General features: G+C 55.2%; 3 protein-coding genes across 3 annotated transcripts in view; 2 read left to right on the top strand and 1 right to left on the bottom strand.

Moving 5' to 3' along the window:
* Window positions 1-596: 596 nt before the first annotated feature.
* Window positions 597-4,184, bottom strand: RPS19BP1 (ribosomal protein S19 binding protein 1). Its single transcript, XM_042944673.1, has 4 exons — window positions 4,020-4,184; window positions 3,715-3,843; window positions 1,485-1,582; window positions 597-1,144 (listed from the first exon to the last, which is right to left on the bottom strand). The coding sequence occupies exons 1-4, from the start codon at window positions 4,069-4,071 to the stop codon at window positions 1,010-1,012; spliced, it is 414 nt and encodes a 137-aa protein (XP_042800607.1). The 5' UTR covers window positions 4,072-4,184; the 3' UTR covers window positions 597-1,009.
* A 1,539-nt stretch (window positions 4,185-5,723) lies between these two features.
* On the top strand, window positions 5,724-6,737 carry LOC122225468 (dynactin subunit 1-like; the record flags this gene model as incomplete). Its single annotated transcript, XM_042948348.1, is given in 3 exon segments — window positions 5,724-6,471; window positions 6,474-6,522; window positions 6,524-6,737. Coding segments are annotated over 3 exon segments (969 nt in total), but the record flags the coding sequence as incomplete, so codon positions are not given.
* Window positions 6,738-7,056: 319 nt separating this feature from the next.
* Window positions 7,057-16,312, top strand: part of CACNA1I (calcium voltage-gated channel subunit alpha1 I) — a 135,738-nt gene continuing 126,482 nt past the window's right edge. Inside the window, exon 1 of the mRNA XM_042947865.1 lies at window positions 7,057-7,124. The gene's annotated coding sequence lies outside the window, so the exon portion shown is untranslated. The remainder of the gene's footprint in view (window positions 7,125-16,312) is intronic.

The following is a 16,312-nucleotide window of genomic DNA, read 5'->3' on the forward strand; positions in this document are numbered from 1 at the left end:
CTGCCCTTTCATGGTGGTGTGGACCCAGCCCCATCTTCCCACTGGGGCACAGACCTCGGTGTGATGCCCCGTTTCTTAAGCTCACCTTCTGAGTTGCCCCCCAAAAGAGCACAAGCCTTGGGCAACAGGGCAGCCGCACTCCCACTGCCCGAAACCCCGGGTCAGCTGCTGTGGGTGCTACTTTTTCTCAAGGGCTCCCTTGTCAGCTGTGGCTGCCACCTCCAGGGGAGGAGGCTCCTCTTGGGCACATCAGCAGATGCTGGGTGAGTGCTCTCCGCTGCGGGGGAGGGGGCACCTGCACTGGGGCTGGACTGCAGAACTTTTTGAAAAATTTATTTTAGAGAGAGAGAGAGTAGGGGAGAGGGGCAGAGGGAGAGAGACTCTTAAGCAGGCTCCCCACGCTCAGCACGCAGCCCGACATGGGACTCAATCCCATGACCCTGGGATCATGACCTGAGCTGAGATCAAGAGTCAGAAGCTCAAGCGACTGAGCCACCCCTGCGGCCCCGGACTGGAGGGCTTGTGACCCGGAGCTCTAAGAACCATGGGAGATGGGGACAGGCCCCTTGGTGACAGAAGAGACTGGGAGACACCACCCGAGGCAGATCGGCAGCACACACGGCTCTCGGGACCCCGTTTATTAGAGCCCGGAAGCCTGCCCAGCAGCCCTCCTGCTACTCCTAGAGGTGTGGCCCTGAGGGCCTAGTGACTGGCTTCTCCAGAGCAAACAGCCCAGAGGCCCTCCTTGGGCCAAAGCAAAGGACACAGTCAGACATGTTTTCTGGCAGATAGACGGCCCCCTCCTGCAGAAGTCAGCTGTGCTTTGAGTGCGTATCCTTCCCAGGGCTTCCAGCTCACCGTCTCCTTCCTAGCCACCCTGCCCTGGCTCTAGCCCCCAGGCTTCGTTGTGCCAGGCCGGCGGCTTGGCAGGGTCCTGGGGCCAGCAGAGGCTGTGAGGTCAGAGGAGGAGACGGGCTGAGTGCCTTTCCCGCTGCGTCCTCCTGGGAGCCTAGCTGCCGAAGTATTCCTGCTGGAACTTCTGGAAGTCTTCCTCAGTGAACACGGTGCCCTCAGCCTTCTTCTTCTTCTTCGTCTTGGCCACAGGTCGGTCACAGGCCTTGCGGCCCCGGTTCTGGCGCACAATCTAGGAATGTGGGGGAGTCAGGATCCCTGGGTGGTGACTCTTGGTGCATGAGGGACTGCCCCTTGGAGCTGCACAGCCTGGTACAGCTGACCAAGTGCCTCGCTCTCAACCGGCTCTCACGCTGTCCTGGGAGGCGGGGCACACCACTTCCACTTACAGAGGAGCAAACTGGGGCCCACGAGGGAAACAGGGGAGTAAGGCCAGGCCCAGCCTCCCAGCAGCCCTGCTCTGCTCTCTGCCTTCCAGAGCGGGGGCCCAACCTCTGCTCCGCGCTCCGGGCAGGGACTCCCATGGCTCTCCCCGCCCAGGTTCCTCCCCACGGTCCACCCCTCTGACAAACCTGCTGGGTGACTGACTCAGCCACTGTGCTTCTTGCACTGGTCATAAACTTCAGGTTGACTCCGAGGTAGCTTTGACACTCTCGCTTCTGGAACTCAGCTGTGGAGGGCAGGCGGACAGGAATCGTTTCTGATGTACTCCCTTGGGGGCCTCCGGGTCCCCTCCTGATATCTCCTCCCCACCCCCTGTACCAGCCATACCAGAGGCCCTGTGTCCCCTCCCTAGGTTACTCCAACATCCGGGGCTCTCCACACAGATCCCACTGAAAGCCCCCCCCACTGGCTCCCAGATGCTCAAGTGACTTATTCAACAAGTAAGGCCCGAGCATTTACTGTGTATCAGACACTGTTCTAGGTGCAGGGCATACAGCAGAAAACAGAACGGAACTCCTGCCCTCGTGGAGCTTACGTTCCAGAGCAAAGAGACAGGGTACACAAGGTCAACGGTATTTTAGAGTGTGATACGCATCATGAAGAAAAACAGCACAGTAAAGACAAATGAGAAATGCCAAGGGTGGAGGACTGGGATTCTAAATAGGAGGGTCTCGGCAGGCCTCACTGAACTGACGTTTTAGCAAATGCTGGAGGCAGAGTGTATGGACATCTGGCGAAGAGCATTCTAGGTAGAGGGAACAGGCCGCGCGAAGAACCCGAAGAAGTGTGGTCCGTGTGTTCGGAGCACAGAAAATGGCTGGCGTGGGGAGCAGGACACGAAGCTGGAGAGGGGCCAGACCACGCGGGACCTCACTGGGCACCAAGTCTGATGGAAGCCACCAGAAGGTGTGGGGCAGAGGACAGACAGGTCTGACTTACATCACAGGATCACTCTGGCCACTGTGGCGAGAACAAGATTACTGGGTGTGGTGGTGGTGGGGAGGGAGGATGGACGTTAAGAGGTGGTTGAAATAACCCAGGCGAGAGATGACGCAGCTCACGCCAAGGTGGCCGTCACAGAGGTTCTTTAGCTCGGTCACTGAGGCTCGAGAGTCCCCTCATCATCAGTTATGTACAGTGACGGGTTGGGGGGACAAGGGCTGGGATAAATAAAGGAGGTGACCTCTGGCACCCTACACTCCTCTTTCATGCCAACATCGGTGGCGCTCAAACGCGGCTCACTTTCCTGCCTCCACGCTTTTGTTCATGCGGTTTCCTGCTTGGAATTCACAGCTCTGTCAACAATCACTTAAACATCTTTTATTTAAAAAAAAAAAAAATTTTTTTTAACGTTTTTATTTATTTTTGAGACAGAGAGAGACAGAGCATGAACAGGGGAGGGGCAGAGAGAGAGGGAGACACAGAATCCGAAGCAGGCTCCAGGCTCTGAGCTGTCAGCACAGAGCCCGACGCGGGGCTCGAACTCACGGACCGTGAGATCATGACCTGAGCCGAAGTCGGACGCTTAACCGACCAAGCCACCCAGGCACCCCTAAACATCTTTTATATACCAGGCCCCAGGGGTTCAAAGACACACTAGGAACTCACCAAGCCCTGCCACAGGTCAGAATACCCCACCATCCAGCCCACGCCCGTCGCTCCCCACGTCTGTTCGTCTCCTTAAGGGGAATCGTATCCCCCAGGATCCTCTACTACAAACTAGGCTCTGCTCTCGGTGTCTCCCTCTTCCTCCATCCTTGCAGCCAATTCACCACTGAAGCTCATCAATGGTCCCCCCCCCCCCCCCCCCCCAACTGTCTCTGCACCATCGCACTTGCCCAGGCCACACTGCCTCCCTCTGAACCGAGTAGGGGAGAGCAAATCTCTGGAGACCCACTGCCTGGTTACTACCTGTACCATCTGGACAGGTGTCTGTTTCTGCATCTGACCACTGGGGTAACGACAGTACTGACCTCACAGGGTTGTGCAAGGAATCAAGCGAGCGAACGTTTATTTATACAGGGTTTAGAACAGCACCAGGCCCACAGAATATTAACTGTTTTGTTAGGCGCTCCCACCTCTGACCCTTGTTCACAATGTCATTACCAGGCTTCTTTCTTGAAAATTCTCAAAGCAACTAACTTCCTCCAAACTCCGCATGAGCGATTTTCTCTAGAGCACTCTAACCCCGCCTCGCTCTTACACTCTCCGGGAAGATGCGTTTCGTTCCTCTCCGTATTCCCAGGATCCTGCCCCGCGCCCGGCGCACACCAGGTGTTCCAGAAATGCCTGGCGAACCTTTCAAGCTCGGCCTCAAGCGCTCCCTCCTCCAGGGTGCCGCCCCCCTCCCGAGCTCACCAAGCGCCGACTTGGGCACCTTTCCCTTGGCCGAGTTCCGCAGTTTCTGGGCTTGGGTAGCCTTCGCTTTCCGGGTCCGCTTCACCGGAGCCCCGCTCGGCTTGGCCTGGCCTGGCGCGGCCTGGGGGGCTGCAGGGGAAGAGGGAGAGGCATGCACCCGGGTCGGAGGGCGTGCAGGGTTTCCATCGCACCGGGGCCAAGCCTGGCTGGGATCGTTCCGTACCCTCGGGGATCCAGCCCGCCGCCCCCGCCGCCCCCACCGCCCCTCCGCCCGCGCTGCACGGCCTCTCCCGGACCCTCCTCACCCTCTGGCGCCCCCAGCAGCTCTAGGCCCCGCCGCAGCAGGGCCGCCGACATGGCTACACTCAGCTCCGCCCACACGCTCACACTACTTCCGCCTTGGCCTCCCTGAGCTTCTCCGGGGAAACTCGGGCGAGAACAGAGGTTCCGGGGTGGGCGGGCGGAAGTGCCCGCCTGCCTTAGAACGCATGCGTTTGGGGTTGCCACTTTACTACTGAGAGGAAATAGGGGCGGGAACCGGAGGCGGGGCCGACCTGCAGAAGGACGCATTTGTTGTCCAATCCCAATCCAACCATCCCTTTGCGCACAAGGCCACGCCTCCTCCCAGAAGCCGTCCTAAACCAGCCCAGGCTGGTTGGTCCAGCCTCTCGCGTCCAGTAGCTCCGTGGTGGGTGAGGTTCCGGGGCGGAGCGGAGTGTTCCGACTATATTTTTTCTGAAAAAGGAAAAGTGTGCAAGGGGAGTATTTTTCAGGTACTTCAACCAAAGCAGCGTATCTCCCAGGTCGAGTATGGCATGAAAAACTGTCTTCCATTAAGTCAGACGTTAAAAGACATTTGCAAAAATGCAAAACCGTATCAGTGTTTTCCCGCGATTTTGTTTTGCTTTGGAAAATACGACTGTTTTCCTTAGAAATATTTACTTAACATAAAGCAGTGAAAAAGAGCATCTCTGACAACGCCACTGGGCCAAGGGTCCCCCACGTCCTTTTATTTATAACATGTAATGAGTTTGCTATTGTTTTTTTTAAACAAAATTTATTAACTACTGAATTTTAAAAATTAAAAATTTCTCAGTTTTAGTTTCTAATATGATAACTATCAGTAGGTATTTACACATGGGAAAGGTGTTTGGGATCCTGATTTTTTTTTTTTTTTTTTGAACAGCAGGCAAAAGTTTAATAAAGTATAAGACCAGAAAAGAATAGTAGGAAAGCTCTCTTTACAGAGAGGGGACGTTCGAAAGAGAATACCCCTGGGATCTTGAAATTGTTTAAGAGTGTTAAAGACTTCCTGAGACCAGGGTACCTGTGTGGCTCAGCCGGTAAAGCCTCCAACTCCTGGTTCATGGGATGGAACCTGGTTCGTGGGATCAAGCCGCGTGGGGCTCTGTGCTGAGAGCGTGGAGTCTGTTTGGGATTCTCTCTCCTCTGTGCCCCTCCTCTGGCTCACACACTCTCTCAAAATTAAAAAAAAAAAAAAAAAAGACTTTCGGAGACCAAAAAGTTTGAGAACTTCTAGCCTAGACACTACTCTTTTTTAATTTTTTAAATGTAATGTTTATTTATTTGAGAGAGAGAGAAAGAGAGTGAGCCGGGAAAAGGCAGAGAGAGGAGGAGACACAGAATTCGACGCAGGCTCCAGGCTCTGAGTGGTCAGCACAGAGCCTGATGTGGGGCTCGAACGCATGAATCATGACATCGTGACCTGAGCTGAAATTGGATGTTTAACCGACTGAGCCACCCAGGCGCCCCAAGATGTTACTCTTCTTACAGTGCCTTGTTCACAGCTCCATCTGGGGTGGCTGCGACTAGGTAGCTCCCTGGGTCCCTCTGGTTCAGCATCAGCAGGTGAGCTGAGCAGCAGCGAGCCCAGCACCCCCGCTCAGACTCCACTGGCAGCACCCATCATCCCCACACCGGCTCTCCTCTCTCCTGGAGCAGTACCCCCACTGCCTTCCCCCTCCGAGGAGGAGGAGGAGGAGGAGGAGGAGGAGGAGGAGGGGCTGAGGGCCCCGGTGTGGGACCAGGAGGAGAAACTGGAGACCCCGTGGTTGAAACAGGCGGAAGACAAGGCAAAGCTAAAAGAGCTGAAGACACATAAGATCCAGCTGGAGCAGGTGCAGGAATGGAAGAGCGAAATGCAGGAGCAGCAGGCGGTCCTCCAGGAGGCACGGAAGGAAGCCAAGGAGGCACGGGAGGCGAAGGGACGTTACTTCGATGAGCCGGCCGACCCTGCTGATGCCATCGAGGTGGCCACTCTGGACAAGGAGATGGCTGAAGAGCGGGCTGAGTCCCCGCAGCGGGAGGTGGAGGCATTGAAAGAACTTGTGGACGAGCTCAGCACGGACTTGGAGATCCTCAAGGCTGAGATTGAAGAGAAGGGCTCAGACGGGGCAGCGTCCAGTTACCAGCTCAAGCAGTTTGCGGGGCAGAACGCCCGCCTGAAGGGTGCCCTGGCGGGGGATCTTTCTTCCTCGGCGAAGCAGGAGCACGTGAAACTCCAGAAGCTCGTGGAAAAGAAGAACCAAGAGCTGGAAGCTGTGAGTCAACGGCGGGAGTGTCTGCAGGAGGAGCTGAGCCAGGCAGAGAGCACCAGCCATGAGCTCAGGGAGCACGCGGATGCTGCTCTGGGTGCTGAGGACGGGGTGGAGATGTTAACAGACCGGAACCTGAGTCTAGAAGAGAAAGCGCGAGAGTTGAGAGAGGCCGTGGGGGACTTGGAAGCGACGAATGAGATGATGCACGCGAGACAGAACCGGAGCTGCGGGGGCAGCTGGACGCGGTGGGCGCGGGTTCGGGAAGCCCAGGAGCGTGAAGAGGCAGCCCGGGAGTTACTGTTGCAAACCATCAAGAAGTACCGCCAGCTGACCGCCCACCTTCGGGACGCGAATCGGGAACCGACAAACCGGCAAGAAGCATCTGTGGGGAGGCAGCAGCAGCTGCGCCCGGGGACGTACTAGCCCAGTACCTGGCATGCAGAAGGCACTCAGTAAATGAGTGAATTTGGTTTGAGGGCCTTTCGTATGCCCTGTGCTGTTGCGTGGGGGATGGAGATGACTTCGCTGGACCTTTCTGGATGCACCTCTCTGTCTAACCTCCATCAGCCAGTCCTGGAGGGAGAGAACATCTAAACGGATGTAAATGCCAGCAAACACTATGTCACGGTGCTGTTCTAAGTGCTTTACCTTTAACTCATTTCCCTCCCACTGTCCACGACTGACTCAGTGGTAGGAGCAACTGTTTCCCCTGTTTTTACAGGTGAGGAAACAGTGGCACAGAGGGGCCGCAGAAGCTGTCCAGGTCACACGTGTTGATGTCTGAGCTGGGAATCAAGATTCAGAGCCTGGCTTGAGTGTGTGCCACAACCCTGCACCAGCCACCCCGGGGGAGTAAGTGCTGTGGTGCTGGGGGCCGGGGGTGGATTTGGGGGGGTGGCTGACGAGCCCACAGGATCAAGAAGTCTCTGGAGAAGAGGAGCTATTCATGTGGGAGGGGAGAGTCCCCGGCAGGAGGACCCCTTAGGGTACATTCTCTGGGACAGGAGTGCCCCCAGAGGAGTGACCGGGGAAGGGTGGTCTAATTGACATCAGACTCCATGAATTTGCCTTAAGGACCGTGGGGGGTCATGGAGCCCAGTTATACTGTCAGACAGGCTTTCTTTTCTGCTTCTAAAATAGGTAGATTGTTTTCTTATGTTTATGTTTATTGTCTGTTTCCCCACCTACGCCCCACAGTAAGCTCCACAAGGGCAGGAATCTTTGTTTTGTTCATGGTTATGGCTCTAGCTCCTGGAACATACAGTAAGCACTCCATAAATGAACGAATCAGATGGATGAGGGTTGAGTGTGGGATGCCTGTGGGAGGCTAGGTAGAGATGAGTAGATGATTGCGGGATGTGTGAATCTGTCTCTCAGGAGGGCAAAGAACCAAGCTCTGTCGTATTCCTTTCTTCCTCCCAATCTGGGACAGTCAGCACACGGTCCCCGGGGTGGAGGAGTTCTGTGTATTCCAATGTCCCAGCGAACAGGGGCGCTACAGGCCAGGCCGGTGGTTTCCTATAGCGCCCTCGGTTCAGCGGGCTCTGGAGGGGCCAGACGGCCTCTTTGGCCACTAGGTGGCGCCGCAGGACAGCTTTCTTGCACCACGCGACTCCCGGCGATCCCGGCTGCTGCCGTCCAGGTTCGGGTTTCGGGGTGGGAGTGTGGGGTCAGGGCACCCTTCGGCCTCAGCTGGTTCTTTGCAGCCAGCACCACATGGCTGCGGCTTCCTGCTGCCTCTGACTCGCGGCCTTCCGAGGCCAGGCTAGACACCCCTCGTGGGCCTGCTGAGGCCGCGGTCAGGTTGGGCCGGGCCACCATCCCCCCCCCCCCCCCCCCGTTGGGGGACGGGGAGGGGTTGGGGGGGTTGGGGAGGATGAGACCTAGCTCCGAAAAGGGGTGTGTAAATGGCAGCAGGTGGGCTCTCACTGTTAGGAAGGCTGCAGTCACCCTAGGTAGTCCCTTAAAGGAGAGTGCCTCAGTTTCCTCATCTGTTAAATGGGGTTTAGCCCCTAATATGGTGGGAGTGAGGAGGAACTGGTAAATTAATACAGGTAAAACACCCAGAGCTGGGACTGGAGGTCAGCACCCAGCCACTGTTTGCAGGGGATATTACAGACATGCACTCCCATTCTGGGCGGGAAGGAGGTGCCCAGGAGGTTGCTGCCTTCCCGTGCCCGACCCTGTCTCCTTCCTCGCCTTCCTGGAACCAGCTTAACCCCACCAGGCCTCAGGGGGACCAAACGCTCAGAGGGAGGTAAGGTGTTCTGCAAGGTCACACAGCATTTCAAGAGCAGAAGCAGGACTAGAACCCAGGTCTCTGAATGCTGAGGAAGAGTGTGTGTGAGTATGTAGGAGTGTGAGTGTGTGCAAGTTTGAGTGTGTGTGTTGGGGGGCCCCTGGCATCTTGGGCTTTGCTTTTGCTTCTTTCTTTCCATCTTCCTTCAGGCTCTATGTGTCTCTGTCTCCTTGCCCTGGTCTCTGGTTCTCGTCTTTCTCTCTGTGCCCCCGCCCTCTCTGTCTCAAAGTCCTCTCTCTTTCCATCTCTTTCTCTGTCACCCCCCCCCCCCCCCCCCAGCCCCCAAGCTCCTGGCCTCTCTCCACCTTCAAATTGAAAACCCAAATGGAATTTCCAATTGCCTTTTCCGAGTGGTGATTGCCAGTCTCTGTGATTCCAGCCCTCCCTTCTCTGTGCTGCCTGCCCAGAGTTATTGCTGTCCCTCCTCTCACCTCTGCCTCCCGACTCCTGCCCTCGGTGGCTTTGAAGTGTGTTTACCTGAGAGCTCCAGAGAGAATCCATTTCTGCCCTGTCTGGTTTTCGGTTGATGTGTGAGGGGGCTGCTTTCAGCCTCTGGTCTCCTCTGTCCCTCTCAGAGTCTCTCGGGCTTTCTTTTCTAAAAGGTGATAGCTTTGTCTCATTCCCTCCTGACCACGCTGTCATCAGGCAGTCACTCCTCTTCAGTTTCCCAGATCAAGGGCAGAGCTTGGGGGAGGGGCGTCCCCAGGGGTCGGAGGCAGACACAGATGCTCCAGGTTCCACAGACTGGACTCACACGACTGTGTGCCTCCAAGCAAGCTACCTTCCTTCTCTGGGCCTGTTGCTTCCTCTGTGGATTGGGCTTTGAGAAGTATTGTCCAGCCCGCCTCCCAGGGCTGAGAGTGGGGAGGGCTTCAGAGCTTCCCGGTTCCTGGGTCCCAAGGTCTGGAGGGAGCTTGAGTTTGGGAGCCAGGCTGTGCAGATTCAAATTCTGGCTTTCCCACTCACTAGCTGTGTGACCTTGTGTAAGTCGCTTAACCTCTCTGTGCTTCGGTTTCGTCATCTGTGAATTGAATATAATAAGGGTCCCTACCTTGTAAGTACGGTTGCAGTGAGGACTGAGTGCAAAGAGCTTAGGAAGGAAAACTGGGCACAGAGTAAGTGCCATATGTTTGTAAATAAATGATGGCCCTAGGTGCCAGCAGGGTGCTTGTGGGACCTGTGCCCACATCTGTGTGTAGGGCCTGCACATGTATGTAGCCACCCGACCTCTGTGCTCTTGTGATCAGCACAAGGGGAGGTTTGAAGCTACACAGAGTGATGCTCAAGAGCCCGGAGCCTGCAGGTCTGAGTTCAAATGCAACCTTTGTCACTTACCAGTGTGTGGCCTGAGGAGGCCACGTCACTTCTCTGAACGTCACTTCTCTGAGCTTCGTGGGGTTTTTTAGGGGGACTGATGCTACCTCCCTCACAGGTCTGTTGAACCTAGCAGCCTGGCGGTGTGCAGACAGGGAGGAGGTGGTTCCTGGTGAGGGGCTGGGTGATGTTCACACATTCGTTTTACACTCTTAGCAAATGCCCCTTGAGGGCCTGTGTTTATGACCCCAAGGTTTTCAGGGTTCAGGGTGGTGGCCCGGATACAGGCCTCAGGGACAGCAGCCCCATCCCGGGGTCCAGGCAGAGGCAGAGTGGATTCTTTTCAGTGATTTGAAAATATGAAATTTTTGACACGACTGATTTTAAGAACTTAGTAGAGGGGCGCCTGGGTGGCTCAGCCGGTTAAGCGTCTGACTTTGGCTCAGGTCACGACCTCGCGGTTTGTGGGTTCGAGCCCACGCGTCGAGCTCTGTGCTGACACCTCAGAGCCTGGAGCCTGCTGCGGATTCTGTGTCTCCCTCTCCCTCTGTCCCTCCCCCGCTCGCACTCTCTCTCTCTCAAAAATAAATAATAAAACATTAAAAGGGAAAAAACAAAGTTACAGGGAGAGGAAGGGATGAGCTTGGAAGACTCAGGGGAGGACTTGGGTGGCTCTCACCAAGCCGACACCCCTCCCCTGGCCAACTTATACCCTGAGAACTCCCTAGCAGAGAGAGAGTCAGATGGTGAGGAGTCCCAGAGGCAGAATGAATGGAGCCCAGACTCATGGGACTTGGCTGTACCGTGAGACCTTGAGTAAGTCCTGCTCTGCTGGGGGGCGGGGCTTAGGGTCCCCCTGTGCACAGTGGGTAAATAGTGGGAGGGAGTGTCGGGGCAGGGCTTGAGGGGTGGTTTCTGGCTCCCCAGGGAATGGGGAGGGTTTGGTCCTTTCCAGCCTCAGCTTTTTAATTCTAATTACATCTCCATTAAAATGCAGATTTCTAGGAAACACAGGATTGGAAGCCCTGTTGTCATGGCAACTGGAGACTGGGGGTGGGGAGGGGAACTGGTCTCCATCTCCAGATCCTTCCTGACCTAGCTGGTACCTGCCCGGAGGCCCCCCTCCTCTCCCTCTCAAACTCAGCATCTCACGCACAGCTTGAGGGTCTCCTATGCTGAGGCTAGGTCTTCATGGTAGAGGAGCTGGGTAACTGCATGAATCATTTCCCTTTCTTGGCCTCAGTTTCCCCATCTGTGAATTGGGTATACCATTATAGGCTTCTCTTGCAGGGTGAATCCTGGGGATTGAGTAAATTACTGTGTAGGAGGACATCAGGGAAAGGGGTCTGCCCTCCGGATGCAGTTCCAGGGTACTTGATGAAGGTACTGGACCCCTCCCCGTGTGGCTCTAGGTGTGCCCTGCCCTGGAGTTCTAGCGTCTGCTCCGTCCGCGAACAAGGAGCCCAAAGATGGTGTGGGGTGACCTTCAAGTGCTGTCCAGGCTCCGTTCTTCAGGCTGATGCTGCCCCGATACTAATCCTGTAGCCATGTGACTTGATGCTGTTCTTTTCTTGCAAGGGAGACAGGATACCTAAACAGTGAGGGGTGTGTGTGGGTCTTTCTGCCCTGACTGAATCTGAAAATAAGGGACAATGAAGAAGGGAAGGAAAAGAGAGCTGGCAAAAGAAGGACGAATGTGTGGAGGAGGAAGGTGTTTCTCTTTTTGCCTCTGCTGCTAAGAAGCTCAGATCGCAGTGTGTGATTATTGCCTTGCTGCGATGTTATTTGTCACGTTATCGTCTTACGCTGCTATATTATTCAACTGTAATAAGTGTTGGTTTTCACTTTCTAGTACGTTTAGCTCCTTTCCGTTCCCTAAATTATTTCTGATCTCTTATTGTACTTTTTAAGAAATCCTCTTTAGAAATAGCTGGGAATATAAATTATAAATGAACAATTATGACAGAGAGACAGAGAACGAGCATGGGTTGTTCTGCACAGCCTTTCAGTCCCTAACCCTCTGGGTGATTGCGGCCTTATGCTAAGTGCCAGGAGGGGAGGGCTGGGAGTGGTGAGGGGTCTGATGACTGAGTTTGAGGTCTTCGCACGAGGGCGGGGATAACCCGCCCCAGCAAGAACAAAGGTGGGGCTGAAGGGGATGATCTTGGCGGGGCCAGTTGTTGAACAACATGGCGGCTCAACTCCCAGAAGAGGCCAGAGAAGGTGCATTAATTCTCTTACGGATCATGACAGGAGAGTGCCGTGTGTTTACATCATCTCCCCCGCTTCTGCCGTGGCTTCTCTTGCAATTAGGCAGGGCCAGTTCTGGCTGATGAAATGTTGGTGGAGGGGATGACGCCACTCTGGGCCTGGCTTGGCTCTCGAAGGCATCCCTTGCGGTCTCCAGCTCATTTTTCTTGCTCCCACCACCTTGGTACAGTGTGCTGTGGGTGGCAGGGCAATATCCAGTTGGACTATGGCACATATAAGCAATAAACTATCGTTCTGTTAAAGTTCTGAGATCGCGCAGGATCTATTTGTTATGGTAGCATGGTCTAGGATACCCTGACGAATACACCTCTTGGTTCCTCTCCTAAGAGTTCCCCCAGGACCTCCCAGGAGGTTGAGCTGAGGCTCTGGGATGACCTGTGTCTGTAAGGGGCGGGCATGGAAGCAGAATCAGGAAGAGGAGGCTTTGTCATGGCTTCAGGGTCCTGTGTCTGCTCCCTCGTGAAAACCCCAGTCGGTCCCTGAGGTCTAGGCTTAAAGAATGAAGAGGACCTTGGGGCCTGGGCCTTGGCCCCTCTACTTCCAAGGCCACGAGCTTGAGGCCTGTGGGTGTGCTGAGGCTTTGGCCAGGTTCCTGGGGCTTCGTCAACCACAGAGGAGGAAACCTGAGGGTCCCAAGATGACTTGTGGGGGGGGGGCAGAGAGAAAAGCAAGGGTCAGAGGCTGGGGCTTTCTTCCCACCTCTGCTGTCCTTGCTGGCCGCCCAGGACAGTCAGCCCCTTTTAAGCCTCCTTTGCCAACCCAGAGAAAGCATGAAAATGTCCGAATCTGTTCAGCCCACACAGGTGGAGTTGAGGGTGCAGGGGGACAGGGGCTGGGCAGGTGGTAGTCACTTCTCTGGATCTCAGCCCCTAACTGGTGTGTCCTGAGAGGCCACATCTGGGTGAGGAGCCCTGGACCAGGAGTCAGCATGCAGTCAGAGGGGAATGGCAGGATGTCAGAGGAGGAAGCAAAGTTAGAGACTGTACTCAAGACGGGCCAGGTTGGTCCATCCCACCCTAGCCGGTCCAGCCCAGCCGGTGCTCCCCGAGTCTTTGCCCTGTACCTGCCCTGTGCTGGTCTTTAGAGACACAGAGAAGCATTCCTCTGTCCCCACCATCAGGGAGTCTGGTGGGAAGCCTGGCCAACAGTGACCCCTGAGTTGGTGTGATGAGGGCTGGCAGGCAGGAGGAAGAGAGGAGGGGAAGGAGGAGGGCAGGACTGGCTACATCTTCGTGGAGCCCAGTGCAAAATAAAAATGAGGGGCCTCTCGTTCAGAAGTTATTAAGACAATAACAGCCAAGCAGTAAACCAAGCAATGCAGCCTTTCTGTGTGCGGGAGGGTTGGAGGGGGACTCTGTGTGACTGCACCAGTCACGCCCCGGTGATGCTGTCCTGCCCGACGGCATGGGGAGCCTTGGGCCTTCAGCTTGGCTGGACAACCCCCACCCCACCCCAGTTACCATGGTGGCTTCCAGCTCCGCCTGTGGGGCCACATGGTCTGCTTCAGAGCCAGCTGGGACTAGAGGCCAGAGACTTGCCCTTGCCTGTGCCTCAGTTTCCTCATCTGCAAAATGGACAGCATAACAGCACCCACCTTCAAGGATTGTTGTGGGGATTCTGTGGGCCGATGCTCTGGTTAGGTCTGGAGTCTTGGGCCTGGGGCAGTAATCACTCCACAGATGTAAGTTACAGCCACCACCCCTCCCCCTCCTTCCTTGCTGCTTTTCTCCACAGCACTTCGCACTTTCTGGCTACCCAATGTTTTACTTCTTATTCTTATTTGTCTTCTTAATCACAGTGTAGGGACTACAGGGCTTCTATATACCCTGTTCTCACCTATAGCTGCAGAGCCTCCAATGGTTTCCTCCACTTAGCAGGTACGAGCCGGATGTTTGTTGAATGAATGAGTGAATTTCAAACCATTTGTTTAGGTAAATAGTCATTACTGAGCACCCACTCCGTGCCAAAGATCTTCAGGGAATTCAGCCTGGGCGAGGTTTGAGGCACAAAGCGGAGCAGCAGGGTGGCAGTGTGTGTGAGAGGTCGGAAAGCCTGCAGGGGCATGTGGGGGAGCCGACTCAAGGTGGCCACAGACACCAGGACAGGAAGAAGGACTGAAAGGCTCCGTCTCAGTTGTCTGGCTGTAACCTGTCCCGGGGAGCTTGCTCTTTAGTGGGAAGAGTGTTCCCTAGCAAGATAGCCCTCAGATGTGAGAAGTTCTCGCTGAAGCTGGGTTGTCTGCCAGATTCTGTGCTCGAGTTCACATCCCCGGAATTGCCCAGAGGGAGGCACAGCCTGGTCTGAGGACAGTGGACCTTGGCAGCCTCGCGCCAAGAAGGAGTCCTAGAACGGCGCCCCCCCTCCCTTGATGGGGCGCTGGCAGGGTGGACACCAGCAGGAGATGTCCTAATGCATCCTGGCAGCTGGACTCAACTCCTTTCCTGAGCAACAGGCACGAGGAGGACTGACTGGTGAATCCACTCGCCGTGGTTGAGCCATCCGAGGCTGTCTAGCTTCCCTGTGAGCTCAGAGCTCCCCAGGCTCTCCATGGCCTCCTGGGCACTTCCTCCTACTCTTGAATGTCCTACAGACCTCTCAGCCTCCACCTGTCCCAAATGGAGCTTGCTCTCTTCCCCCAAACCTGCTCCTTCTCCCCTTTCTTCTGTCTCACCCCAGCAGGAAACTGGGGTGCCATCCTCCCCTTTTCCTGTAACCTACATGAGAGGAGTCATCTGTCCTGTAGATTCAAACTTCGAAATCACTCTCAGACTCTCCCACCTCTCCACCCCCAGGGCCACGCTCTCAGTCCTCCCCAACACCGCCTCCCCTCTGCCACCAGGCTCACCTCCTTCAGATGCGTCCTAGGTCCTAGCGGCAGGAGTTGCTGGGAGGCCCAGTTGGGGAGCAGACAGTGGAGGGTAGTTTTTCCTGCATAGCCGGTAGTCCACATGGGGCCTCCTCTGCCTGCCCCTGGGTTGGCAACAACCCTCCTTCCTCATACAGACCGATAGCGTGCTTGGAGCCCCACGGCTTCTGCACAGACAGGCTCACGGACCCCATCAGTCCTGGGAGTAGGGGGCTGGCCTGTGACTCCACCCTAGGTCTGGTCCCAGGATCACCCCTTTTTCTGACTCTGCCCTCCCTTCTCTGCCAGATGACCTCCTCCTGTGTCTCCCCAGGCCTGCTTGCTCCATTGCCTCCCACCTCTTCCCTGGTACTCCTTGGGGGAGGGAGCAGAATGTGGTGGTGAAGGGCATGACTCTGGAGCCAACTGCCTGGGTTCAGATCCTGGCCCCCTTCCCCCCTGTATGGGCTGTGTGAGCTTGGACAAGTTACTTAAACTCTCTGTGCCTTAGTTTCCTCATCATATGTGCTTTACGATAATGCCAACCCTGTATGTTGCTGTGAAGGTTAACTGAACACATTCTAAGTGCTTTATGAATGTAGCTATCATTTTGGTGCCCGTTCATTTACAGAGTGCTTTTCCAGTTGGCATCTGGTCCTCACACTTAATCTGTGACACAGGTGTCAGACCCATTTGAGAAATATGGAAAATGGGATCCCTACTTACATAGTGCAGTGGAGAGGCTGGGACTTGGGGGTCAGACCTGGCTGTGAGTTCAAGTCATGTCATTTCCTCTGTGTTTTGGGTGGGGGGCTACTCTTTTCGACCCTGTTTCCTGACCTTTATTATTATTATTTTTTTAATATTTATTTTTGAGAGAGAGAGACAGACAGACAGACTATGAGTGGGGGAGGGGCAGAGAGAGAGGGTGACGGAGAATCTGAAGCAGGCTCCAGGCTCGGAGCTGTCAGCATAGAGCCCAACATGGGGCTCGAGCCCATGAACCGTGAGATCACGACCTGAGCCAAAATTGGACACTTAACCGACTGAGCCACCCAGGCACCCCATGTTTCCTGATCTTTAGATTCAGGGTTATAAGCCTTACGTTGCAGGATTTTGAGAACCTACTCCTTCCTCCCGGCATGACCTTTGGCCAGGTTACTTGTCTCTCAGTGCCTTAGTCTCTGCATCTGGAAAATGGGTCTAGAGCTGTTGGGAAAATGAAACAAGTTAATGTGTAAAAGTGCTTAGAAGAGCACCTAGCATATAACAGAGACTCTGTGTTTGCTACTGGTACGATGATTATTATGT

Source organism: Panthera leo, chromosome B4 (assembly GCF_018350215.1).
Source record: "Panthera leo isolate Ple1 chromosome B4, P.leo_Ple1_pat1.1, whole genome shotgun sequence".
Classification (NCBI taxonomy): Eukaryota; Metazoa; Chordata; class Mammalia; order Carnivora; family Felidae; genus Panthera; species Panthera leo.